The sequence below is a fragment of the Pseudoliparis swirei genome, chromosome 11, assembly GCF_029220125.1.
Source record: "Pseudoliparis swirei isolate HS2019 ecotype Mariana Trench chromosome 11, NWPU_hadal_v1, whole genome shotgun sequence".
Taxonomy (NCBI): domain Eukaryota; kingdom Metazoa; phylum Chordata; class Actinopteri; order Perciformes; family Liparidae; genus Pseudoliparis; species Pseudoliparis swirei.
Genome location: NC_079398.1, coordinates 20,330,211 through 20,357,407, shown reverse-complemented (window position 1 = coordinate 20,357,407; position 27,197 = coordinate 20,330,211). Strand labels below are relative to the sequence as shown.

The following is a 27,197-nucleotide window of genomic DNA, read 5'->3' as shown; positions in this document are numbered from 1 at the left end:
GTGTAGGATGCAATCTCTTAATCCACATATTTATAAAGTGAATATAGGTGACCGGCAGTGTGCAGGATTCATCGGTTTCTTCTTTTGTCATCAAACCTCGACACGAGCAGAGGTCGTATCAACACGCTGACCAGGGTTGCCAGGTCTGTGTGACAAAACCAGCCCAATGGCCAATAAAACCAGCCCAATATCATAACTCAAAATATGCCCGTGCCAAACCATATACACTGCTTTTAAAGTCCAACAGCATTGCTATCATTGCCAAATGTATTGTAATATCTACAAAGTAACACCAAATGTTTAGTATGCCAGCATTAAAAGCAGTTTTCCCTTAACAGTTATTTCACCTAGGTCCTAAAATGGCCTTGTGTAATTAGATACAGTATATTATCATAAATAAAATGTGTGTACGTGCTGATCTGGAGTCAGTTTGGTAGGATTTGGGTATCAATAAATAATTTCATTTAAAATATGGATTTTTATTTAAAGATATTCATGTAATTTGCATGCAAAATAGGTCTACCCGAACCAGCGGACAAACAATTCAACCCGCGGCAACACTTCAAAAGTAGCCCGATTCCGCGGACCTGGCAACGCTGACCTACATTACTGACCTGTTGGAGATATGGTTTCATCAACTCAAAAAACAAAACGTGCAGAAATGTGTTTCCTTGTATAAATAACAACAGTTAGATGTTGGCACACAATGTTGCGCAAACCGTTAAGTAGTATTTATTCTGTACAAAATGCCAGCTTATAAATGGAAAGCGTCACAACAATCTACACAGAGCTAAGTGTATGGAATTATAAGGAAGATAAATGAATGATTATCACCAGAAATACCCAGGGTTCTTACACATTTCGACCAATGGATTTCCAGGACTTTTCCAAGACTTTAAACCAAATTTCCATGAACAAAATGAAATCTCGGTATAAACATGAAAAATGTAGAAAATGTTGCGTATCGAGAGCGTACGCCGGCTTATATTTTGAGCGTCTTTCTTTAAAAAACATTAATTATTTCAAACTCGGTGTAAATGGACACGTGATTATAACACATTTCCATGACTTTTCCAAAACTTTTATGATTTAAGTTGTTTCCATGACTTTTCCAGATCTGGAAATGACCATTTTAAAATCCCATGACTTCTCCAGGTTTTCCATGACCGTACGAACCCTGAATACCAAAGAGAGCAATATGTCGTTCTCAGATGAATATAGTCAGATGTGATACTTCATCCAAGGCGAGGGTCGCCGTGTCCATTGAAAGTTGAACGAGCGCAGCAGATCAGGGGGGGGGACGACTATTCACAATTTAAGGTGTTTCTGCCGTCGGTGCCACCCAGAACACACCCAGCAAACCGCGTGTTTAGACAGGGGCCTGATCATATTTCAGCGCGCTGCAGCCCTCAGCCTGCGAGCTGTGGGAGAATACCAGGCGCAGCATTCCACCAGTGGCCTGTCTGGGGGTGGGGGCCGGCCAGAGGGGCTTTGTATGGGTGACGGGCTGCTGCCTGAACTATCACACACTGGATCAGACCGTCTGTTTATCTGTGGCTGATAGACAAACGAGAAAGTCTCCAGCAAAACACACCTCCCCACGGGCCGACAGAGAGGAGGGGAAATGTGGGTAAATTATTTTTTGCATAGATTTAATCCATTGCACAGTTTGAAAAGTATTAAGCTGCTCTATGACAAAGATGTGCCCTTTCTTTAAAACTAAATATTTGACTTAACTCAGACACTATTGTTTTTGGCAGTGCAGTGACTCGTGTTTGTTTGACTCATGAATGATTGATAATGTGTACATGTTGCAGTCTGAGTGGAAAAAAAATTGCATTCTTACCCAGTTTCATTTGAGTTGACTAAAATGAATTTGGTGAAAGCAGTAAATCTTCTAAAGGCAGCAAATGTAATACACGAATGGTTTCTTTGTCCTCTCCAGTAACATAAACATCACATTAATGCTGTAGCTGACCGCACATATACATTAAATATAAGTAAATCTATAACTGATAGTAAGCCAATATCAATTTTAAAAAAATATACCTGCTTTAATACTTAAATTTTAGACTAGGAATGGGTAACATGGTCTCCATCAATAAAAAGGTGATGTGGATAAATTGGACAAGCAGGTACAGGCAAACACTGTTCAACAGTCAAACAGGTTCAGGGAATCGTTTCAGTTAACTGTGATGCAGCTTGCACAACCAGGAAAACCAAACTGGAGTTAAGAGTAAGACGATCATTAGTAATACAGATTCATCTGCAGACTTGATTCTTGATCAATTTACGAATAGTTTAGTCTGTAAAATGTCATAAAATAGAATAAAATGCTCATTGCTTGTTGTGTATGACCAATGGTCCAAAACCCCAAAGATATTTACTTCATACATGATCAGAAGAAATTGAGCAAATTCTCACATTTGAGACACGGGAACCAGCAAATGTTTTTTTTGTGCAGATAAGGTTTATTTTGATCTAGTAGTTAAATAATCAACAAATCATTGCCCTACACCTCACAATGAATGTCATCTATTTGTTTCACATGACAGTGTTGTTTTCAGTCACGTTGTCTCTCGCCCATTGAAGGATGGGGTACAAACTGCAAACAAAACTGCCAATAAGTGTATTTTAGTCTCCGAAGAAGACTAGAGGAAGGGAACTTGGCCCTCATTCAACAGCTACTGCCAAATGTGTTGGCCACATGTTATGAGTCAGAAAACAAACACTCTGTCTTTACTTAAGTTAATAAGACTTGGTAAACCAAGATATATCCAGCACTAATGAAAGGCTGTGGGAACCAGTAACTTAACTATACCTTGTACACGTCTCCATATGTGCCGCTTCCCACCCTCTGAATGAGCTCAAAGTCGTGCTGAGGGTTTCTCCTCTGGATTTCCCCGCTTGGCCGGGGATAGATGTCCATGGTAGCTTGAGCGAAACGATCCTTTACATTTACTAGATCCAATCCGGTGGTGGAGGTTTGATGAAGCGGTGCGAACTATAAATATACACGAGTCAATCCCTGTTATTCAGACGGTCCTCCCCCGTGCTCCATGTCCTGATCGAGAGACAAAACAGAAGAAGTGTAAGGAAAGTGTTACAACGAAGGAAACAATAAAAATGTGTAATATTAAGTGGGTAACGTTTCACAACAACTACAAAAAGTGGACGTTTCATCGAAGCTAAGCTGTATGCGTCAATAGCAACAGGAAAGAGTAGGTTTGTATATTCTGTCACATATCGTGACATCTGTCACCCAACAAGCTCAACACTTTGTATTTAATTGATCTTAAACACGTATTCAAATTAAAGTTCACTCAAGAGCTCCGACCACTAAAACAACATTAACGTCAGCATGGACACTGCGTTCATTCCAGCAAATAGCCAGAGCCGAGTCTCACGTCGCTATCGGACCCGGCTAGTTAAGGGGTTGCGGGCATTAGCTAATGCTAACTAGCCAACGTTAACTTAGCTAGCTTCTGGCTCTCGCCGCCGTCAACTGCGCCTAACTTACCGTTTACAACGCGAACATACAGCTTGCGTTTGAAATCTCTTCTTGGGCCTTCAACCGCACGCGCTGGCGTCGAGTAACGGCTCGAAGAGAGCAGAGAGGCGCCCGCTCCTCTTTGTTGCCGAGGACACAGTAATAAACTTCGGGTGGCCGTTGGCTGCGTCTCCTTCAGCGCGCGGACGTTGGAGCCGAGTTCGGTTCTACAGCAATAAGTTTAGCCGTTGACATGTCATTTTTCCGCAGCTGACAGTTTAAGCGGAGCCTCGCGCTCGTTAATAGATAATTAACGCGGGGGAATTAAGTTAATAATGTCGAGTATGACTCTTAAATTGTTTTTTTTTCCCCTCAAAAAAAAAAGCAGCCTAAAAAGCAACAGTCTGCTGCTAATCTCTGTGGAGTCGCAGTTACAAGATCCTGATGCTGCTGCATTCACGAGCTCCTCGGAAAAACGAGCACTCTACAGAAATAAAGAAAAAACAACAGTTTAAATGTCTCGTGGCAAAACCACAGTCAAGTATAGAAACTGTGAAATAATTACAACGTGGCGCACATTACAAAGCCAGTTATTGTATTAAATCGAGATAATTGCGATGTAGTTCGTCAGCAGTATAACAATAATAACATATTAATTGTGTTTGTTTCATTAAGTTAAATTATTTTCCATCCAATTTTTTTTGTACCAGTTACTGTTGCTGGTAATCTTGGGGTTTATTTGTTATTTATTTTGTATATGATGCAGTACTATACTACTAGTCTATCTATAATTGCAGAACTAGAACATTAAAATGCTCTTTAAATGTATTTAACTAAAAAAGGAGTACATTTACTTTTTATACTTTAAGTACATTTTGCTCATAATACTTTTGTCCTTTTACTTCAGTAACATTTTGAATTCATGACCTCTTTCGACCGCCACTGCTCGTCATACTGTGTCGGGTAATTTCTGGAAAAATATTTCCGACAGTACTCGAAGGCAGCACGTGTTACATTCTCTGTGTAATTACCGCCCCCTACCGATGGAAGCTGTCCATGTGTTTTCACAGCAGACTCGATGAAAGATACTTGAATTAAATCGCATAAGCCATACTCAACATACCCAATAGTTGTACTCACACAATGTCCGCTGAACCACGTTCATTTCCCGCATTATTAAGCTGCTACATTACACTGAGTAGGAACAACAGACAACAGCGCCCCCTGTCCACATGCTTGAGTCCTGCATCACGCTCGGAATAAAAGCTCCATCATCCTCCTGCGATACAAGGGATCACTTTGGTGGAGATAGATAGGGCATCCTCCCAACCCTTCGACACCCATGACTGTCGCTAATTAACGGACAAACCTGGGGATATAAGGACACATATTATGGCAAAACACCGTAAAGAAAGAGACAGCTGGGGTGAGTGTATGTACAATATTTAATATGTCATGCTTTCCTTGACGCACATACATGTTTGTCTTATTCCCGTCGAGGCGAGGGTGCAAGCAATGCAGCCAATTAGATATGTATTGCGGACCCCATCGCGAAGGGCTTGTTATTGTTCAGACATTATTGAGACCAGTGTGTGTTTATTTTTTTCCCCAATATCTAGTTACTGGTGGTGAGAAATATGCGGTTTGTCCTATTTGTGATTGCATCGATGTCGGTCAATCAGACATTCGCGAATTCATACATGTTCACCATTAAATCTTGTTGTGAAAAAAAAACGTTTTCACTCATATGCAGGAAATATTCTGTTGGGGCGGTGCAGGCCCGGAAAAGACCGGAAAATAACCTTCTGATTATATTATGTGTGTCTCTTGAGATGCTCCGCGAGGCATCTGGCATCAAATTATGTAATATTGCATCAGTGCTATATAGATGTTCACCAGTATCCCCATCATCTTTATACTAATCATTACAGCTATCATCTTTATCATTTCCATCATCAAAATGATGATGATAACCAGCATCCTATTGGTCTCTGATATGCCTCCATTGCTCATGTTAACTTTAAACACAGGCCTGCAAGGGGCGAGGAATGACTGTCTTTGGGTTGAGGAAAACGGGGGGTGCAGGGGGGGCGATGCCGCTGTTTGTCATTGGAGACTTTATTTGGTTTGACCCACTTTAAGCAGCGAGTGCTTCTTATACGTCTTCGGTTTTGTTTCAGCGGCAACGAGATCAGTGTTGCCGGGCAAAAGGGCCCCGAGTGAGGCCTTTGCAGGAGCTGTGAAGTCTTAACTCTTAAGTCTTCCTCATTTTGGCTGATTCTTCCTTAAATTATTCACCGTGCATTCTTTGCACCCTGCATTCATCTTTTTGGAACGCTCCCAAAATGTGGCCTGCTACTCCTTAATCTTTCACAGTGCCCTTGTAAAGACTGATGTTTAATTTCTCAATTACGTCCTCGAAATGAACATCACAGCCGACACAGATTGCACTGAGTGACTTGTGTGTGTGTGTCAACATGTGTGTTATGGCATTAAACATATATCACATGAACGGGATTTTGGAAGCCCCAGATCTGTGCATCGGGACGGCCGTGCAGTTTACACGCTCAACGTGAGGCAGCAGGAGACTGGAAACACACTGAGTCACTGCCGGGAAAAGCGCCAGAAACAAACTCTCGATGCATATGATCTCATCGGACATATGGGGTGGATAGCACGGCACGATTCATTATTAGTATATCGCCAAGCTCGCAGGCAATGCTATTGATCTGGTGCTAAAAGGAAAGGAATAATAGACTTAACTTTCCCCGTTTCCTCGCCTTAATGGCCCACTCATTTGGCTTCTCCCCACTGTGAATCAGTTCTGGCTCATCGCTCACTCATAACGTTTATGGAGCTCATAATAAGTCATTATGTGGGACAGAATGGCAGCTACTTTATTATTTCTCTGCATGAGACGACATTCAAAGATGTCTCATCCTTCATCCTTCAGGGTCCCTCAGTGACAAAAATGTCTACGACTGGAGCTCGGAGGAGGAGGAGCCGGATGGACGAGCCCGGCCCATACAGGTGCTGCTGGTCAAAGACGACCACACCTTCGAGCTGGACGAGGTGGCGCTGAGCCGCATCCTGCTGGCGGAAGAGGTCAGGGACCGAGAGGTGGTGGCCATCTCTGTGGCTGGAGCGTTCCGGAAGGGCAAGTCCTTCCTCATGGACTTCATGCTGCGCTACATGTACAAACACGTAAGCCTCTGATTGTGGATTCTCATGCGTGTGTGTGTTGTCTGCAGTTAAAAAAGGTCCACTGAAAACGAAGAAGAGGAGGTTTGACGTTGGCTTATTGGGCGTTGACCAAAAGCCGAAGCTGTCATTTTCTACCAAGGCTGCAAATATCTGATATTTAGCTGATATCATATTTTCGTGCAAAATGTAACATTCATTCTTCTCTCAAAGCAATTCACTCTTAAAAAGAGGTCTTTTAATTTAGCACATTTTGGGGATATTTCAAAACGTACTATATTTGTTTGCAGTGATGGAGGATGCAGTGCATGTAAATAAATTCAATTAACAATAAAAAAGAATAAGTAAGTAAATTAATTAAGACAAATGTCCACACAAAAAAGCAGCATGCACCATGCTGACCAACTATCCCATACACCTCAATAAAAACAGTATTTCTATTCACTTGTGACCCCCCGCTGGGCTCAGGCATCTGAAGACTGGCTCGGAGACGCAGACGAACCTCTGACCGGCTTCTCCTGGAGGGGGGGCTCCGAGAGGGAGACCACCGGGATCCAGGTCTGGAGCGAGGTCTTCCTGGTGGACAAGCCGGACGGAAGAAAGGTGAAGTCCTAAGCATTCATACCTGTCTCGATTATTATAATACAAGGTATTATATGGGACTTAATTCAATGTGATGCGGATGCTTTAATAACCCGTGAGGTCTGCTCCTCACATTCACACTGAAAGCCCCGCAGCCCCGCACTTGAAAGAAGACATTATGAAGACCGGCCAAACGTCACCCATCTTTGCACATGGGCAGTAGAAACCAGAGTGCTAACGCTCTCCAGCTTTAAATTGCATCCTATATCATCGTCATTGTATTTAAATCAGGATAAGTTTGAACCTTTCTATCAAGATCTTTTCTCCATTTCAAAACCAGAGAGACCAGCTGGCTCCCTCCCTCCCTTTCCTTGCCGCCGTGTTTCCTTTCCACTTGAGGACTCCCTCACACGCTCTGGTCCGGCTCCCTTCCTCTCCTCTGCGCCTCCATCCTCGCAGCACACACCTCATTGTCCTCGTCTGTTTCCTCTTCCCAGGTGGCCGTGTTGCTCATGGACACACAGGGCACGTTCGACAGCCAGTCCACGCTGAGGGATTCGGCCACCGTGTTCGCACTGAGCACCATGATCAGCTCCATGCAGGTACCCCCCAGCTCTGCGTCAGTACTGTGCATGTGTGTGTGTGCATCAAATCTCAAATCAAAACCCACCTGTTCAAAACTGCTTTTTAATGTGTTATTGTGCACTTTATGTTATTGTTTTATTTATTGTTTTATTGTAATTCTATTTATTTTTATTGTATAGATTGTAGAATGTTTTAAATATGTTGAAAAACGCTATATAAATTAAATGCATTATTATTACTATTATTATTATTATCATTATCATTATCATATGTGTGTGTGTGTGTGTGTGCATCAAATCACAAATCAAAACCCACCTGTTCAAAACTGCTTTTTAATGTGTTATTGTGCACTTTATGTTATTGTTTTATTTATTGTTTTATTGTAATTCTATTTATTTTTATTGTATAGATTGTAGGATGTTTTAAATATGTTGAAAAACGCTATATAAATTAAATGCATTATTATTATTTTTATTATTATTACTATTATTACTATTATTATTATTATTAATAATAATAATAATCATTTATTTTATATAGCGCTTCTCTAGACACCCGAAGTCGCTTTAATTTAATTATTATCATTATCGTGTGTGTGTGTGTGTGTGTGCATGTGGCTGAAGGGCGGTTTGTGTGGATTCAGCCAATCTAGCAGCGTGGTTGCCGTGGCGATTGGTGTGTACACCACTTAAGTGTCTCCACGAAGGATTCAACATCTTAATTTCTCCAACAACTATTCAATGAGTTGTCATGGAGTTAGGGACCGGTGCTTCACAGTTAATCACTTTTTATTTTTCTCCAAAAAATTGCTCTATGGCCCACTGCGATTCTCAAATCACAGGCGTCACAATTTGCAAAAAACAAAATGTGTCTTAAAAAATACAATTTTAAATTTAATGTTGTGGTGCTGTGTGACGTCCTGGCTCACACACTTTATTTCAGACTTTATAAAACATCTTTGGTTGGTCCAGATCTCTGCAAGAATCACTCCATAGACATTCTGATGTCGTGTAAAAGTGACAATTCCCTCTTATTTGTAATAAATAATATCACTTTTGCAATATCAGTTAAAAATAATCTCCATTAGGAACGTTTTGTTTCACACGTATTCCTCTTTTTAGGATGAATTGTCATAACTACACTCTGTCACATTCATTGAATGTATTTTAACTCTAAATCTGTCCTTCTGTACACATGACATCTATTGTTCTGTCCATCCTGGAGAGGGATCCTCCTCTGTTGCTCTCCTGAAGGTTTCTTCCCTTTTTTCCCCCTGAAGGGTTATTTGGGAGTTTTTCCTGATCCGATGCGAGGTTTTGGGGCAGGGATGTCTATGTGTACAGATTGTAAAGCACTCCGAGACAAATTTGTAATTTGTGAAATTGGGCTATTCAAATAAACTGAATTGAAAATTGAATTGAATTGAATAACTCTGTTGTTCCCTTTATTCTTCGGTTCATCTTCAAAATAACATTTTGATTTGACCAATTCTGGTTTATGACCAAACATCTGCAAACATAACAACATTCCCATCATTCCCATCATTCTCATCATTCCCATCATTCCCATCATTCCCATCCCCACATGGCGAACATTATACATGCCGCTGAACACCAGCATGTCATTGTCTCTCAGGGTGCACGGCCTCCTCCGGTTGTTCTTTCACTGTTTGGTTTCTTTGGTTTCACAGAATGATATTAAATCCCCCCCCTCCCCAAAAAAATATGATACTATTACCGATTGATCTTTTTCAGGTTTACAACATCTCTCAGAATGTGCAAGAGGACGACCTTCAGCACCTGCAGGTAACAAACACTGCCAGGTATCTAATGAGAGCTGAAGAGAGAGAGGGTCCTGATAATCAGACATATATACATCACCTTTATTAACCAGATGACATCATGATGCAGACTAATATTTATGTCACATAAACCTGTGAAAGAAAAACCCCTCAAGCCCAGGTTCTGAATTAATGTGCTCTCCTAAGGAATGTCGAGAGCAGGGGGTCCCCAAACTTTTTCCTGTGAGGGCCACAGAACGTTTCCCTTCTCTGATGGGGGTCAGTTTGGAACAGAACATTTTTTCTCTTACATAACCTTTTCGCCATTATTCTGTTCTATTTGACAGGGGCTAGTCTAGGATTTGCATCTCTGGTATTGTTCTGGGGGCCGGGCCAAATGTGGAGGCGGGCCTTAGTTTGGGGACCACTGGTCTAGAGTATCCCAGTGCTCCAAATATTCCTGTTCATGTTTTATTTCGTTTTTTAAAGACTACAATTCCCGCCCTCTCTTATTTTGCCTCATCTGCCCTTTTTTCTTCAGCTCTTCACCGAGTACGGCAGACTAGCGATGGAGGAGACGTTCCTCAAACCGTTCCAGGTAACGTAGAGCAGCCCGGGGTGGGTTACATGCAGAGCTCAAATTCATTCATTCACCTTTTTAAAGTAAATCCTCATAGAGATAGATTTGCAAGCGGTCAGCTGACCGCATCAACATGTCGGGAAATGACATTTACTAATTATTAGCAATGTTTCTTGAAGCGACTTGAAGTATTATATTGAGGTTTATCATGTGAGAACATGTAAGGACTTAGACCAGGGGTGTCAAACTCATTTTCACCGTGGGCCACATCAGCATCATGGCCGCCGCCTCTTAAAGGGCCGGTGTAACTGAAGCAGCGTATCAACTACTCACAAACATATGGTTAAATAACTCTCTTTGTATTTGATTATTGTTTATTCGAGAGTAGGAATATTGTACACAAGAACATTTCTCTCATATTACAACACAAATCCATTTTATTTGAAACCTTCAAAATAAAAGCACAGGATATAAAGGTGATCATGTGTCTTTCAAGCCGTCAGGGGCCGCATAAAATGACGTGGGCCTTGTTTTTGACAACTGCTCCCTTGGTGAATTATTTAAATATTCTATGTGAATATAATGTACAGTGCAAGATGTCACTGACGAGAGTTACCGTTTCTTTTTTTTCATAGTCCATGATTTTCCTCGTCCGAGACTGGAGCTTCCCGTACGAGTTTCCCTACGGGCAAGAAGGAGGCATGAAGTTCCTCGAGAAGAGGCTGAAGGTCAGATGTGACCGACCTTTGACCTCGAGCAGTTTGAAACGATGGCTGATTAAACCGAACTAACGCACGTCCAAAACATTTTTTTTTTTAATGGTACAGATCTCCGAGAACCAGCACGAGGAGCTGCAGAACGTGCGTAAACACATCCACTCGTGCTTCACCAACATCTCCTGCTTCCTGATGCCTCACCCCGGCCTCAAAGTGGCCACCAACCCCAACTTTGATGGACGGATCATAGGTACGAGGGCCTCCTCTGCGACACGGTGTCTCGTCAAAGGTTTCTGAGGCGTTTGAATGTCTGAACAGAAACAACGTCACATGTTTCTAGACTCAGTCGCTATGGCAACCGCTTTGGTTCACAGGGAAATATCGTGATTCGGGTTCCCCAGAGGAACCTAGGACTTTTTCTCCGACACATACATGAAGTTGACAAAATAGAAAGTCTTGGAAGGATTGCAGAGATAGTTGACACACACACATTAATAATCCTTTAATCTTAGGATCAAATGTAATAACTTGACTTTTCCTCTATGATTTCTCATCATTTCAAATTGTCCACTATTTTAGTTTGATGATTATATTCTTGCAAAAAACTAAATACATTTAGTTTAGACCTCAGCCTAAGCTGTACTACTGTGTTTAGTGATCATTCGCAATTTTAGCATTTTAACACAGGTGACTGTAGGTGGTCCAAAAATATACTTCTATAAAAAAAAGTCCTTTTAAGCTGACGGTCGTAAACGTTGAAGAAAGTCCAAAAATAATCCTCATTTATTTCATAATATTTGCATTTCAGGAGTTTTTGCTGTTTTATACAAGGTCGTCCTCTTGTATATTTACAATACTACTCTCTAAAATGTCTGAATAAATGTGAGGTGTGTAATTAAATTAAAGAACAAAGCATTTGTACAAAGAGGTTGTATGTACGCATCGAGCTGAAACTCTTTGCTGCTCGTGAGTTGTCGACTCACGGAGCAAACGACGTCTAACCTCAGCTCGTCCTCTGGGAACTCTCTCCTTCCCCGTCTAGAGATCGACGGCGAGTTCATAAACAACCTGAAGGTTCTGGTGCCGTGGCTCCTCAGTCCTCGCAACATCGACGTGAAGGAGATCAACGGCAGCAAAATCACCTGCAGAGGCCTGGTGGAGTACTTCAAGGTGTGACACACACTCACCCGGACTCCCTTTTGAATGTCGTTTCCCCCATAACTTTGAAACTGTTCTCTTGAATCCCAAAAATTGGTGCCATACTGGACGTAAAGTCCTATTTACTTTTATTCCATATAGTAACTCTAAAAATGAGCTCGCTTGTAAAGCCGACTTATCTATTTGACTTAATTCCACCAGTTCTGTTCCTTTTAAACTTTCTTTTTTTTGTCATTTATTTCAGGCGTACATCAAAATTTACCAAGGCGAGGAGCTTCCACATCCAAAGTCCATGCTTCAGGTACATTTCCTCCACCGTCTTAAAGGGCCAGCGTGCGTAATATGTCGGCTCTTTTTAGCAGAACGATGTAACTATGTGACATTAGTCTATAATCACATGCAATTATTAATAGTTTTGTTCTAGTTAGCTCAGAATGAGCCCTTCATATCCACTTAGGGAGCGGGTCCTCATTTCTACAGTAGCCTAGAAAGAAGAGTATTTAGGATACTATTTTAGTTTGAAGTTCTTAAACTTCTACTCCTGTGTTTGTGGGATGAATACAAAAAAATCGTGTAATCTTAAAACTAGAACGGGCACTCGGTAGAGCGCATACCTTCGCATATCACAAGATTGGGCATTGAATTATGAACATTTTGGCATTAGTTGCATGCCAATTGGATAAAAATTGACCGCGCTATGGTAAAAATAATATTGACCTTTTCATGACCCTGACCTTTGACCCAATCGATCCCAAAATCTAATCAAATGGTCCCCGGATAATAACCAATCATCCCACCAAATTTCATGCGATTCGGTTTAATACTTTTTTAGTTATGCGAGTAACACGCATACAAATAAATAAATAAATAAATAAATAAATACACGGCGATCAAAACATAACCTTCCGCATTTTCAATGCGAAGGTAATAAATGGCGACTATATTCTCACCTGCTTCCTCTCAGGCCACAGCAGAGGCGAACAATTTGGCCGCAGTAGCAGCCGCAAGGGATCTGTACAACAAGAAGATGGAAGAGGTGGGTGAGAACAGGGATTTCCCAGCGCGTCCCGAACTGTCCGATGCATCATCATCATCATCATCATCATTGAACATCTCCATTGTGGTTCCTCAGGTGTGCGGCGGGGACCGGCCCTTCCTGGCTCCCAGCGAGCTGCAGGCCCGACACGGCGCCATCAGGGAGGAGGCCCTGCAGGTGTTCCGGGTGGTGAAGAAGATGGGCGGCGAGGAGTTCAGCCGCCGCTACCTGCAGCAGCTGGAGGGCGAAGTCGACGAGGTGTTCGTCCAGTACATCAAGCACAACGATTCCAAGAACATTTTCCACGCGGCCCGGACGCCGGCCACCCTGTTCGTGGTCATCTTTGTGATGTACGTGGCGGCGGGCATCACGGGCTTTGTGGGCGTGGACGTCATAGCCAGCCTGTGTAACATGATCCTGGGCCTGGCGCTGATCACGCTCTGCACCTGGGCCTACATCCGATACTCCGGGGAGTACCGGGAACTCGGCGCCGTCATCGACCAGGTGGCCGGTGCATTGTGGGACCAGGTAATTCAACCGTTAATTAAGTCCATATTGAATCTGGCCGTCTGAGTGAATCAATATCTGAATGTACAGTCACCAAGTTTAAGTTTCTCTTATTAATAATGAAAAATCACCAGAAAAAAATATATGTAACGACGTGTTTTCAAGAGGTTCCTCAGATACAAAAACATGCACAGTGAAAAGTGAAAAGTTTACAGAAATATATATGAATGTCAGACTTTCAGAGCAAAGAAGACGGTATTTATGATTTAATATCAGCTGGTGTATCATCAATGGTTAAGATTGAGATCTGTCCAATACTTTTTTTTGGGAGATTAAAAAAATAAGTTTTGATCTTAATTGGTCAGACATCTGGTCGGGAGTCCGGCTGCATTTTTTAAACAAATAAAAAGTAATGTGAAGTTTCACGTTGTCATAAAAGGAAACTGAAACTTCCAATTATTTCCCTCATTGATGAAATTCTGCCGGTTTTGATCATTTATGGAAGAAATCTGGTTTACTCATAATGGATGAAGGAAGTTAAATAATGGAGCCATCAATGTTTACAATTAAGTAAAGGACATTGTTTATTCATCACACTTTGCCAAAGTCCAACTTGACTTATTCAGATTTGTTTTGTCCAACCAGGATTCCAAAACCCCAAAATATTAGATCAGATAAAATAATCCTTTATTAGTCCCACAGTGGGGAAATTTCAGGATCACAGCAGCATTAGAGCATGAATACATTTTTTTTAAAAACACAATAACAATACTAAATACTAATACTAAAATACTACATATACAGAGAAAACAAAATATATACAAAATAAAAATTAAAAATAAATGAAAAAAAGTTATTCTGAAAAACAAATCTTAAATAATTAGTTTACATTTTTTTTAATTACAATAATTTTTCTGTAACTTGACTCACCAATTCATGAAGTAGAACTATAAACCACCAGCAGTCAGACTGAACCCTATTCATCAGTAAATCCGGTGACACCGTATCTTCAGACCACCAGAGGGCAACAACCCTCTTCAATAAGCATCTGATCCTTCACAGCAATAATTCATGTTATTATGTAAAGTATGTGCATGTATATTATATATTATTATGTTACATATGTGCTCACTTTGCTTTTTTCTTTTCTTGTTTCTTGTCCACGCCTCTGCAGGGGAGCACAAATGAGGTAAGTGGAGCCATCAAAGTGGGAATACTTACAAAAACTCTCAGCAGCACGTTGTCATTCATTTAGATATACGCAGTAACACAGGGGAGGACATTTATATATATTTTTAGGAGGATATTTTTGCCCCCACTCTCTGAAAACCAGGGGCATTTAAAAAGAAATTGGGGGCACTTTTTGAAACTTGTGAGATAACATTTAACCTTTGTTCAAAAATAATAAATCTATTTATTTAGGCTTACAGTATATGAGCAATTGTCATACACATGTCAATAATAAGACTATCAGGTAGTAGTCTACAGATTCAAAGTGTTTTCTTAGATTTTATTTACAAAAAACAAACAGAAAACATAAGTTAAAGACAGTTAAAAACAGTTTAAACTTGAACTGATATTGATGTTTCTCTATCTTCTCTCCTTCGCCCCGCAGGCTCTCTACAAGCTGTACAACGTAGCGGCCAATCACAGGCACCTGTATCACCACGCCTTCCCCGGCGGGCCGCGGGCCTCGGGGGAGGTGCCGGAGGAGGAGGAGGAGGAGCAGAAGAGGGACTGATTAGATGAGACAAGAGTTCGGCGGGGGACAACCTGGTGATGGGCGGGAGGAAGAGGAGGAGGGAGGAGGGACTTCCTCACCCACGAGGGTAACCAGCCAATAACAGGTTATCGTGCTGCCCGGCAACACGTCCACTACTTTAAAACCGAAAAGAGGAGGGGGGCTCGTTAATGTCCACGTGGAGGCAGCGTCGGAGCGTCTTCCGTGTGGATGGACGACATGTTTCATTGTCCGTGATATCAAATATCACCCGTACCGATACCGCCGACTCGGCATATCCAACCTCCAGTCAGCTGTCCATTTCATTTTATTTAAAAAAATTGTTTTCTTCACTTCACGCAACATTGACTCTCAAAAGTATAGCCGCACCCGTGACGTCCCCCATCTGTGACGATCGTTCCGTTCTTTGAAGTTTCCGTGCCGTTTTGTTCGATAACAAACAATATTCTGTGATCCAATGCGACGTTTTTTTGAAAAAGCCAAAAATATGTACCGTGTGTTTTAAATAATGAAGCGTTACAACAAGCGCCATCGGCATGGTAAGTGGTTAATGTCTGTCACCTTTAAGCTCTTAGAACAGCTATACTGTGTAAAAAGAAGAAGAAAAAAAAAAGAAGAAGTTTGAATAGTTGTGACAAAGTGGTATTGTGCCATATTAATAACCTCACACCGACGCAGCCCGGCTATCACGCCGACTCAACGGCACATTTATTAGTGTACAGTTTCTTTTGGACGTATATTTCTGCATCAGGGAGTTTGTGCTGGTATTTTATTTTATTTTAATTCTTTTTAACCCTCCTGTTACCTTAGGGTCAATTTGACCCCATTCAATGTTTAACCCTCCTGTTACCTTTATATTTACTGACATATTTTACCCTCGGGGTCAATTTGACCCCAGCAATTAAAACCTCCAGAAAATTATTAGAATGAATATTGTTTCCCAAGTTTAAGTGTGAGGTACTTTATGTTTGTTTGTTGACTACCAAAATAGCCCTTTAAATAAATAATAAAAGTTTATATTTCTTATATGTTTGACACAGTGAAAAACAGCCTGGGGTCAAATTGACCCGAAAGAACACCGACATTAAACATTGAATGGGGTCAAATTGACCCGAAAGGTAACAGGAGGGTTAAAGGGACACTTCAAAGTTCACACAACATGGCTGATGTCTATCTCTCCCCCGCGCGGTGACATAGAGGAGGCGGGCGGTCGAGCATTGTTGTGTTTCCCGCCGAATGTTCGAGCAAATCCGAGGAATGTAGCTTCTGTGGCCACCGAGGAATCAAACATGTTGTTATTAGGCGGGGCGACGGGCCCGCTCTAGAAAGAGAGAGGGGGGGGGGGAGAAAAAAGAAAAAAAAAATTCCTCATTCCACATCTCTTTCATCATCTTCACACACTTAAGTTGACTCACGTGTGTGAAGAGCCGTTGCGTGGCGATGGAGTTTTGTGGTGATTGTTCGTAAACTCGCCGAATAACCCGGGATCATCGTCCGCATCACATCCAGCTGCGAGCGCCGAAGATGTGGTTTTTTTTCTTTTCCCTTAATCTTTTCTGGTCACCAACAGTACAGGAACAGTCATGCATTTTTAGTAAGTTGATCCTGAGGTTTGACCTCAAGGGTTGGAAGCGTAGCGGCACTGCGGCTTCTCCAGTCTTCCACGATGTATAATCAACGTCCGCGAGGCCTTCAAGTCCACTTTGAGATTCGTGAGGTTTCCGAAATGCCATTTCATTCTTCTTCTTCCGTAAAGTAGCATTATTGTGTTCATGTTTAAGCTCGAAAATAGTCAAACTGAAGATTTTCATCTGTAAAAAGCAAATGCGATCACAACGTGGTATTTTGGGGTTTCCCGAAGCCGCCGCCGCCCCCCCCCCCCCATGGACTTTTAAATCCTCTCCGGATATCGTGGGAGCCTCGAGTCGACTGAAAAGGTCAAAAAGGATTCAACCTCCTCAAAGTCAACACGGCTCAGTTTCCACACACACATACATTGCAACATCGCAGTTACAAGGAAATCACTAATAAAGTTGGACCAAATTAACGAAATCTAGACTTATTTCTTTTTTTTAAAACACTTGTCTGATGCGTGTGAACATGGTTTGAAGTGAAATCGAACACAGTCAGAAGTGTATTTTTCTTCACTGCAGACTTTATTGCTTATGTTCTGTATTTGCGATCCACAAACTCAGATATGTACAAAGTGACGAGGCCTTCTTGCATAGTGAAGACCTCCCTGGAACAAACGCCACTGTTCCGTGATCAGAAACCCTCTGAGGACGTTCAGAATTGTTTGGCTTTGTAATCACCAACGTAAACAGATCCCCATTAAACACAAGTTTCCTTTTTAAACTGTGAAAATAGTTTCTACTCGACAAAACCTCCGGCATAAAAAAACACATTTCTGACTATCTTAAAAACAGATTGATTAAAAACAAGAACGTGCATTTCTTCCACAGAAACGTGTGGGTCCAGAAAAATAAAAGGCATTACCGAGGCCCGAAATATCCCAAAAAGCTGAATTACACTCGTTTGGCAAACTTGGTGTGTCCACACACACACACACACACACAGTCTTATTGAGGATATGTCATTTAAAAAAAGGAGAAAAGAAAAAAAGCGCTCACTTTTTATTTAATGTCAAAAGTGTGGTTTTCAGTTTATGAATATATCAAAGCGAAGGCAAAAAAAAGTATTTCATATAGAAACAAATTAAGATGAAGCCGCCAGTCATTTATCCAACAGGAAATAATGACGGAGTAGCTGGCGTGTAAAGATTCCTGCGAAAAAAAGAATTAAAAAAAAAGGCACAATCTCAGGATGTTTTTGAACAAGTATCCGTAGTTTCTCAGACTCCTCGGTCTTAAAAACAAAAAAAATCCATTCAGCAGTTCTCAGGGCAGCGGCTGCAGCCGGCTCCACGATGCGTCCCAGATGTCGCACATTAAAGGTTATTCTTCTTCATTGGAGTGTTTTTCAGTCACATGGTCATTCATAGATTGACTGTCACACGGGAGGGGGAGGGGAGGAGGGGGGGGGCACTGGGCCCCTCGACAACGCGCGTCTCGAACTCCCTGGGGCCGATATATATATTTGGATCAAGCGATAGCACAGATGTGTTTGGTAAAAGAGGCAATTAAGAGTCAATCGTGATTTCAAAGGGAAAGCACGACCGCTCCCAAACTGTGGCGACCTCAGAGAGGCGTGGCAGCAGCGCGACGTCGCCCGCCGCACACACACACACACACACACACACACACACACACACACACACACACACACACTCACGCATCACATGTTCCCAATGAAGTTCTTGCCGGGCTGCTGGGCGTACCACTGCTGCCGCTGCTTGCGAGCCTCCACCTCCGACAGCAGCGCCTGCCGGTACGCCTCGTAGGACTTGACGATGTGCTCCAGCTCCTTCATGAAGAGCAGCTTCAGCATGCCCTGGTACGTGTCCAGGTCCACCAGCTGGAACAGCTCCCACTTCAGGATGTGGTCGTACCTGATGCAGCGAGGGACGACATTCAGGCCACTTGAAAAAGGAAAGGTACTTTGGGGGTTAGTGTGGGACGACAACGGCACCCGGTATTATTTCTACCTCTCATATTACCAACTACAGCCCGACCGAGACTGGATTTGAGAGGCTGAGGCCGATATTTATACTCGGTTTATAAATAGCAATTTCTTGTTAAGCCATCAAATGACATGTACATCTATATGAAATACCTAATAAAGGCAGATATACCGAATAAAGGCAGATATATCTTAAAAATGACATTTCCTACGATGGTGCCAAAAGCAAAATGAACTTCACCGAGCTGCCAGCTCAGCAGCAGTGTGTGTGTGTGTTGGTAGTTATGTTAGCCGTTATTTAAACACAGCAGCCAAAACCAAGAGTGGCTCTTGGAGCATGCAGCCAAAACTAGCCTCACACACTCACACACTCACACACTCACACATAGACGGGCGGCGGCATGCCGCACGGCGCTCTCCTGGTACTCACTTGAGCGGGGCGCGGGCGTACACCTGCAGCCAGTCTGGGATCTCTGCCGTGTGGTACGGGTTGGCTGGCACCAGCACCGGCTGGTTCCGGTCTACAGGGCGAGGCTGGTAGGTCACGGGAGGCGGGAGGGGCGGAGGCTGATCATAGCGAGGCACACTGGAACAGACGAGTTACACATCGGATTTATACCGTAGCATCTTGAACTAGAACGGGCACTCGGTAGAGCGCATACCTTCGCATATCACAAGATTGGGCATTGAATTATGAACATGTTGGCATTAGTTGCATGCCAATTGGATAACAATTGACTGCGCTATGGTAAAAAGAAGATTTTGACCTTTTCATGACCTTGACCTTTGACCCGATCGATCCCAAAATCTAATCAAATGGTCCGCGGATAATAACCAATCATCCCACTAAATTTCATGCGACTCAAAGAAGATTTTGACCTTTTCATGACCTTGACCTTTGACCCGATCGATCCCAAAATTTTATCAAATGGTCCCCGGATAATAACCAATCATCCCACCAAATTTCATGCGATTTGGTTTAATACTTTTTGACTTATGCAAATAACACGCACGCATACAAATAAATACACGGCGATCAGTGGCGGTTCGTCCATAGGGGGCGCTAGGGCGCCGCCCAAAAAAAAAAAAAAAAAAAAAAAAAAACATCCTGTCAAAAAACATAATATGCCAAATCATTTAAATAGTAAATATACCGTGTTGACGCGCTAAATGTGTGTGGGAGACCGTCAGCCTGTCAACAACCACTTAAGTTAATGTGAAAAAATATAATATAATTATCCCCCTCCCTTTTCAAGGCGCTAACGTGTGTGCATCGATACAACATTTCAGTCGTTTGGCGGCTTCACACGGATGAGGAATCTTGGCAAAAATCCGTATGTTCCCTGAGCCCATAGAGCAGTGTTGCCAGGCGGTTTTCCTGAATCGCTACTTTTAGGACCTAGGTGAAATAACTGTTTAGGAAAACTGCTTTTAATGCTGGCATACTAATATGTTGTTACTTTGTAGATATTACAATATATTTGGCAATGATAGCAATGCTGTTGGACTTTAAAAGCAGTGTATATGGTTTGGCATTTGAGTTCTGATATTGGGCTGGTTTTATCACACAGACCTGGCAACCCTGCTGCCCAGAGCTCCAATGGTGAGCAACATAGCTAGCAGAAGCTTGTTATTGCGTCGGCGACTGAAAACTCTGGTATCTCTACACCCTTTCAATCGACGGTCAGATATTGACAAGAAGAGGCTGAAAGAGTTGGGACGAACATCCGGTTTAAAATTCTGCAGCAAAGCGCTGAGGGCGTACACGAGGTTCTCCTCAAGCCTATATGCTAACGGCTGGTTAGCTGAATGAGTAATTCGTTTTAGTTTCCCTGTCTGTTATTCCAAAGTCCTGGGACTGAAACTCTGACTACAACGGGGTGAGGGATCTAAAGAGCTTCAGACAAGTAAAGTACCTAATCTTGCCGCAGTTATCCAGCTAAGCTAACTAACAGCCTGAAGCTAACCCCATTTGCAGAGCAGCAGAAGAAGACCGAACTGGCATCGAAAGAAGTTCTGAAAAACAGACACATTCAGAATAATGAAACAGGCTGGTTACAGACATGATTGACTTTAACCAGAGAGTTATTGAGAAGTTTGCCCTTAAAGAGAGGAGCTACTTGTCTTTACAGTAGTGGGTCTACTCTGTCACCCAATGTAACATGTGATCTCTTTCTGACTCTATTCTGCTCTGAACCTCTTTGTGAATTTTATTTTGCAAACCTCTGAAACCCAACCCAATGTTTCTGCTCTGAACCTCTCATGCCCAAAGTCACAGTGTGTTGATAGTTGTTATTGGACAGTGTTGAGCACGCTGTGTTCTTGAAATAAAGCTTTGTGTTCTACTGTATTCTACTCAAAACCTCTTTTCTTCTCATTGTTGAGTGCTATTTAAACTGCGCCCCCCCCCCCAAAAAAATTCACCAGCCGCCACTGACGGCGATCAAAACATAACCTTCCGCATTTTCAATGCGAAGGTAATAAAACGTGGAGATGTTCAGGTGATAAAGTCTCTGATGACGTACCTCGGAGCACAGGGGTGTCGGTACTGCGCCCTCTTGTTGATGTGATCCACATAGTAGACCCCGAACTCGGCCGACTCCACCTTCTCCCAGCCCGGGGGGAGCCCCTCCCTCTCCAGAGGGTGGCTCCAGTGTGTCGTGTTTGTGTTGTGGTCAATGTAGTACTTCCTGCCACGGATGGTCCAGTCAACGGTCCAGCCGCCCGGAACGGGGACGTCGTCTCCCGTCAGGCAGGAGAGGTTCCCCAGGGACTTGGCCTGTATTCGACCGATGCCTGAGGAAAACAAACATTTTTTTTATTTTAGTCATCCTTTAAACCGAGGAGGGGAGGCAGGGTTCTTACACATTTTGACCTATGGATTTCCATGACTTTTCCATGACTTTTCCGTGACTTTAAACCAAATTTCCACGACCAAACTGAAATGTCGGTATAAACATGAACAATTTAGAAAATGTTGTGCGTTTTTGAGCGTCTTTCTTTAAAAAAACATCAATTATTTCAAACTTGGCGTAAATGAATATGTGAATATACCAACATTTCCATGACTTTTCCAAAACTTTTATGATTTGAGTTTTTTTCCAGGACTTTTCCAGGCCTGGAAATGACCATTTTAAAATTCCATGACTTTTCTAGGTTTTCCATGACCGTATGAACCCTGGGAGGGACTTCTGACCAACAGTTGCAGCGGAGCAGCTGTGAGCTAACGGCGCCGCTGGGAGAGAGAAGATATTTTGGGAAATTTTCTTAAAAAACAACATGTGTGAGAACATGTCATTTAAGGGAGAGGAGTGTAAACAACCAACAACAACAAAAGAGGGTCATTCGAGTGTGGAAACGGAACGTTGATGTGGGAAAGGAACGCGACGCATCGCTTCTTACAGCAAGACGCCGTTCCTCCTCCTCCTCCTCCTCCTCCTCGCGAGCCACACTCGCTGCAGACCTACAGCTTCATGCATTACAGGAATTTCACTGAATACAGTTTAACATTTTTTTTTTTTACAGCTGGCAATGGGGAGGTTTTACTAAAGAAATGAAGTACTCATAAAAACAAGTATGACTCACCAACCACATATTTTAACAATACAATATTAGTGGTTATCCGACTCAGTCAGCAACTTTTCGCCGAGAATATAAACCGATTTCACTGCTTTTAAACTAAAAAGGGCCAGATAAGTGTGAAGTCCACCACATGTAATGTTTCCCTGGATCCAAGAGTTGAAGTCATTTCTGCAAGCTTGAAGTTTTTCCCCGCAGTGTCCCAAAACACGATGAGCACATTGTGCAAAAATGTTTCCAGTAATGGAAAGTAAAGAAAAGGAAAAAGTGCGGGAGACGATACCAACGAGACGCCGATCACATTTCATAAACGATCCGGATGATTTTGTGTGATAACCAATACAAGAAGTGGTGAAACTATGTGGTGTAAAAGTGGTGCGCCCCCACTTTTACTCAAAATAAACACGAGTAAATGGCCAGATTTTAAAAAATCATCATTTCAAACTGCATCTTATTTCCTCCGATTCCATTTTATGTGAACAATTTGATTTTTTACAGTACAAAAAAAAAGCCATTTCAGTAATAAAAATAATAAAAAAGGAGGAGGCGTCAGCTGATTGTAGGTAGACGACTCGTTCAAAACAACTCTGCTTACTACTCGTTGCGCTGTGCGATGACCGTACGTGTGCAGTTTAACTTGCACAGAAAGCAACCTCAGATGATTCATGGCGAGCCGTCTGAAGCTGAGACGTTTGACTCGGGGCGCTCTGCAAATTGCTAGTTTGTTGGCAGAAGGATTCAGCAAACAGAGAGGTGAAAAATGCAGAGCCCCTACAGCTTGTTTAACTTCCCTCCAAACAAGGCTCTGTGATATGCGATAGGCGGGCCCGACGCGATGCCCGACCATACACACCGCGCTGAGGACGGAGCCGCATAATAAAAGGGGTGGGTTGGAAAAACTCCTGCGACGCCGTAAACATTTAATCTCGTGGAAATTACACGCTTGCATCATACTAATGTTTACAAAGTACAGGAGCAATTTTAAAAATATTCAAATGACTCGGGGAAAATTGAAAAAAATTGCTCTTTGAGCTCTTCGGTAACAAGCAGCGGCTTGCCTTCTGTTCCCCCGAGTGGCCTACGCATCGCCCAAAACCAGGACCCTGAAGTTGTTGTCCCCCCCCCCCAGCAGACATATTTGAAATTTTTTTGTCGTGACTTCACCCGTCCTCAAAAAATTACAGAATTCGTAGAATAAAGCCACGGTGTTTCCGTCCCTCAGGAGACGATGACAGCCTGCCATAAACTTTCCATAACCGCGTGCTCAAAGCCCCGCGAGTGCTTGCTTCCAATTTCTTGTCACGGCCTCTTGTTTACTTTAATTATGACGAGGAACCGTCGTAACAAATACTGTACAAACCGAGTGGCAAAAAACACATGCCATGTTTACCTGAGGGGGGTCTGCTTGGAGCTGGGGGAGTGTGTTGCCGTGGAAGTCTTTGGAAGTTGTGTTCATTGAGCTCATAGTATCTATAGTCCTCAGGAAAGCGCTCCAGGGCCCTCATGGGCTGGCGCTGCTGCTGCTGCTGCTGTTGTTGTTGTTGTTGGTGCTGCTGCAGCAGCTGTTGGTGCTGTTGCTGTTGCTGCTGATGCTGCTGCAGCTGGTGCTGTTGCTGCTGATGCTGCTGCTGCTGGTTGTCATAGTAAGGTTCAGGGGGGTAGTAATACCGGCCAGCGTCTCCATTCTCAGACATGGGGCTCACGTCTGTGAGAAAAGACTGTGAGGATCCTCCGTATTCGTGAGACAGGTCCCCCAGGCTGCGAGGCAGGTACGGCGGCGCGGACATTCGGTGGCTCTCCCGGCGGGCCACCTCGTGGGGGGGCCTCTGCACGGGGACGCGGAGGAAACTCTTGTTGCGGGACACAACCGGCTCCCGGGCGGGTGGCGCAGGGTAGGAAGAGGGCCCCATATCTGGCAGAGGGACCTCTGTGCGTCTGGGAATAGTGGGTCCATGACGGATGAACGATGGCATAAGATCTGGAAGGACAGGTAGACGAGGCAAGAGCATCTGTCAGGAGCAATCCGAATGCAACGCAGTAATCAATTACGATGGTCGCCGTGCACCGTTTGAGGAATTTGAAATATACTTGAGAACCTCTGTGCTCCACAATGTTGAACCCTTTGCGCCTCTACGTTCAGTAGATACGGAATAGACAATCAGGCAAGAGAATATAATTTATTATCAAAGTGTAAATTTAACTACCCAACAGTAGAAACTGTAGCAGGAGATCAAACAAGCTCCACCTCAAACAACAACATTACACTTTATTGAATCAATAATAAAACACATCGGTCCACAGAGAGGGGCCACGTCTGTCTGCGTGAGTATTATTACTTTATAATAAAGACGACTAACGTATACTTTTACAGTTTGTTGGTTCCTCTAAATATTTAATAAAAAGGGGAACTTTACTTTAAATTAAGTTTTTTTTCCAGTGAAGTGAATGTGTATACTTCTTCCAGCCCTAATATGTACAAAGTATTAATACTAATGAGTCAGCCACGAACCATAAACACGTAACTTGAATGTCAATTTGGGGGAATCGTTTCTATATTTAAACACCAAAAGAACAATAAATAAAACTTCAATTCATCGAAGTACAAATGGACGAATAGAAGCAAAATATCTGGATGTGAAACGGCCACAAATAAAACGGAGATAAAGAGTAAAGCCCGTCTCTCTGATCCGGAGCAGCTCGGTTTCCCTCTGACAGCTGACGTCCGTGGAGCTGCTGATGGGCTAGCGCCGCCGCTAACACCCAGACCACCGGGCGCGTCACGTCAGTCCACCGCGCGCGCACAGCCGGTTCACGGGAGAACGAGCCGCGTCGACGCGACACCAACGTTTACACGCGAACACCTCCTGCGTGTTATTCAACTTCGCGAAGTTTAATAGTGGTTTAAAGTGTGTGTGTGTGTGTGTGTGTGTGTGTGTGAGTCGCGAGGCAGCTAGCCGCTAGCAGGCTAGCCGCGGAGCTAGCTGGCTGAACTCACTTCTCAGGAGCGGCGACGTTTCCTTCTTCACATACTTCCCCTGGACCTCGGCTGGTTTCGACGCTTCTTTTTTACTTTTCTTTCGCGAGAGCATAACTCACGGCTCCGGGGTGGGTAGGTGGGTTTGGGTTGGGGGGGGGGGGGCCGGGGACTGGGCACCGGGGGGACGTCAACAGGTACCGTCCCGTTCCGTTTGCGAAGCGCGGAGAGGGGACATTTCAAAAACAAAAACAAAAAAAGTACAAAAAGTAGTATTATAGCAGCAAGTTAGCCAGCTAACTTGAGCTTCCTCGGGCGTCGCGCTTCCTCCGGGGGTCCCGTTCGGCTCTGAGCAGCGGTCCACTCCCTCCGCTCCTCGTCCTCAGCGCGCGGTCCTGCCCACATGCATCCTGACACACAAGCGCTCAGCCCCGGGATGTTCGTGTGTGTTGACTTCCAGCTGAGGACTGGAGCTGCAGCCTGAAGACAACAGCGAGGGGCGGAGAGGTGGCGCTGCAGCCTGAAGACATCAGCGAGGGGCGGAGACCTGGAGCTGCAGCCTGAAGACAGCAGCGAGGGGCGGGGAGCTGGAGCTGCAGCCTGAAGACAACAGCGAGGGGCGGAGACCTGGAGCTGCAGCCTGAAGACAGCAGCGAGGGGCGGAGACCTGGAGCTGCAGCCTGAAGACAACAGCGAGGGGCGGAGAGCTGGAGCTGCAGCCTGAAGACAACAGCGAGGGGCGAAGAGAAGTTCTTCCCTCGGGGCAGCAGATGGTCAATTTAGAATATATATATATATATATTTCTAACGAGCTATAGAAGCTTTATTTAATCTTACATTCAGCATTCAAATGTTACTGCTAAAAAAAAAGAAAAGGAAAGGATAATTCAAAAAATAAATAAATGTAAATTAAAAAGTATAACACGTTGCTGTGTATTCCAGATGCTCCTCCAAAATAATTCAATGCATAGATCAGGGTTTCTACAGGAATAAACAAGTTAAATGTAAGACTTTTTAAGGACCCGCGGACACCCTGATAGATACAATAAATGTTATTTCTAAAGGTGAGGAAAATGCACTTACATATACAAAATAAATAAGGCCACATTTCCAACAAGGCCATGAGAACAGTGACGGCCTGTATTGCTTCTAAAATATTTGTGTAATTACATCATCAGAGTTTGTGCCTTAGTGTCACCTTTTTTATTTGAATCTTGTGCTTTTTTCTGTCTTATTTATTTTCCGCGGTTGCAAAAAGTACACAATGGTCTGTCAGAAAGTATAAATATATTTACATAATTATTTTTATTTGCATTATTGCACCATCTCTAGATGGTGTTTATGTTCAGTATATGTCCCACAAATGGTGTACAAATACAGAAATGTAAGGGAGTATAAAAGTAAACAAGTAACCAAAGTGGTAATATCACACCGAAGTAGATAAATATTGTTAACAGAATGTAATAAAATTATGAATAAGAGAGTGCACACTTTCCATATTGGACCCCGTCAAAAAATATATATTAATATTATTGTTCCTGCAGTGCAAGCAGAACTTTAATGTAGATTATTGTGTTTTAGAAGTTTAGAAATGCCTTAAAATTTTACCCAAATAAAGTACTATTTAAAATGTAGTTTACAATCTAAAAACCTGCATTGAGAAGATAATCCACAAACATCAGCACACAA

General features: G+C 43.0%; 3 protein-coding genes across 9 annotated transcripts in view; 1 reads left to right on the top strand and 2 right to left on the bottom strand.

Moving 5' to 3' along the window:
* Positions 1-3,906, bottom strand: part of map4k5 (mitogen-activated protein kinase kinase kinase kinase 5) — a 31,555-nt gene extending 27,649 nt beyond the window's left edge. For 5 of the 7 annotated variants that reach the window (XM_056425816.1, XM_056425818.1, XM_056425819.1 and 2 more), the window contains exons 1-2: positions 3,521-3,905; positions 2,822-3,064 (exon numbers count right to left, since the gene is read on the bottom strand). In XM_056425816.1, the coding sequence (XP_056281791.1) occupies positions 2,822-2,929 (108 nt within the window). In that variant the 5' untranslated portion in view covers positions 2,930-3,064; positions 3,521-3,905. Of the gene's footprint in view, positions 1-2,821; positions 3,065-3,520 lie in introns of all 7 variants that reach the window. The other 2 variants (XM_056425814.1, XM_056425815.1) reach the window with 1 other exon arrangement.
* A 2,569-nt stretch (positions 3,907-6,475) lies between these two features.
* Positions 6,476-17,734, top strand: atl1 (atlastin GTPase 1). The gene is made up of 13 exons (XM_056425771.1): positions 6,476-6,694; positions 7,160-7,294; positions 7,771-7,875; positions 9,613-9,663; positions 10,180-10,236; positions 10,854-10,946; positions 11,046-11,184; positions 11,977-12,104; positions 12,337-12,393; positions 13,057-13,128; positions 13,225-13,656; positions 14,810-14,824; positions 15,251-17,734. Exons 1-13 carry the CDS (start codon positions 6,662-6,664, stop codon positions 15,374-15,376), a joined length of 1,443 nt encoding a protein of 480 aa, XP_056281746.1. The 5' UTR covers positions 6,476-6,661; the 3' UTR covers positions 15,377-17,734.
* Positions 17,510-27,137, bottom strand: sav1 (salvador family WW domain containing protein 1). The gene is made up of 5 exons (XM_056425770.1): positions 25,530-27,137; positions 23,925-24,512; positions 21,481-21,751; positions 19,386-19,541; positions 17,510-18,884 (listed from the first exon to the last, which is right to left on the bottom strand). Exons 1-5 carry the CDS (start codon positions 25,621-25,623, stop codon positions 18,671-18,673), a joined length of 1,323 nt encoding a protein of 440 aa, XP_056281745.1. The 5' UTR covers positions 25,624-27,137; the 3' UTR covers positions 17,510-18,670.
* Between the last annotated feature and the right edge of the window lie 60 nt (positions 27,138-27,197).

Bases quoted from the DNA above. Each gene is read 5' to 3' on its own strand.
- atl1 (XM_056425771.1), top strand. From the start codon at position 6,662: ATGGACTTCATGCTGCGCTACATGTACAAACAC. The intron at 9,664-10,179 runs GTAACAAACACT...TTTTTTCTTCAG, and splicing joins ACGACCTTCAGCACCTGCAG to CTCTTCACCGAGTACGGCAG. The intron at 11,185-11,976 runs GTACGAGGGCCT...TTCCCCGTCTAG, and splicing joins CTTTGATGGACGGATCATAG to AGATCGACGGCGAGTTCATA.
- sav1 (XM_056425770.1), bottom strand. From the start codon at position 25,623: ATGCTCTCGCGAAAGAAAAGTAAAAAAGAAGCGTCGAAACCAGCCGAG. The intron at 21,752-23,924 runs GTAAACATGGCA...TGTTTTCCTCAG, and splicing joins TCCAAGCAGACCCCCCTCAG to GCATCGGTCGAATACAGGCC. The intron at 19,542-21,480 runs GTACGTCATCAG...CGTCTGTTCCAG, and splicing joins CGACACCCCTGTGCTCCGAG to TGTGCCTCGCTATGATCAGC.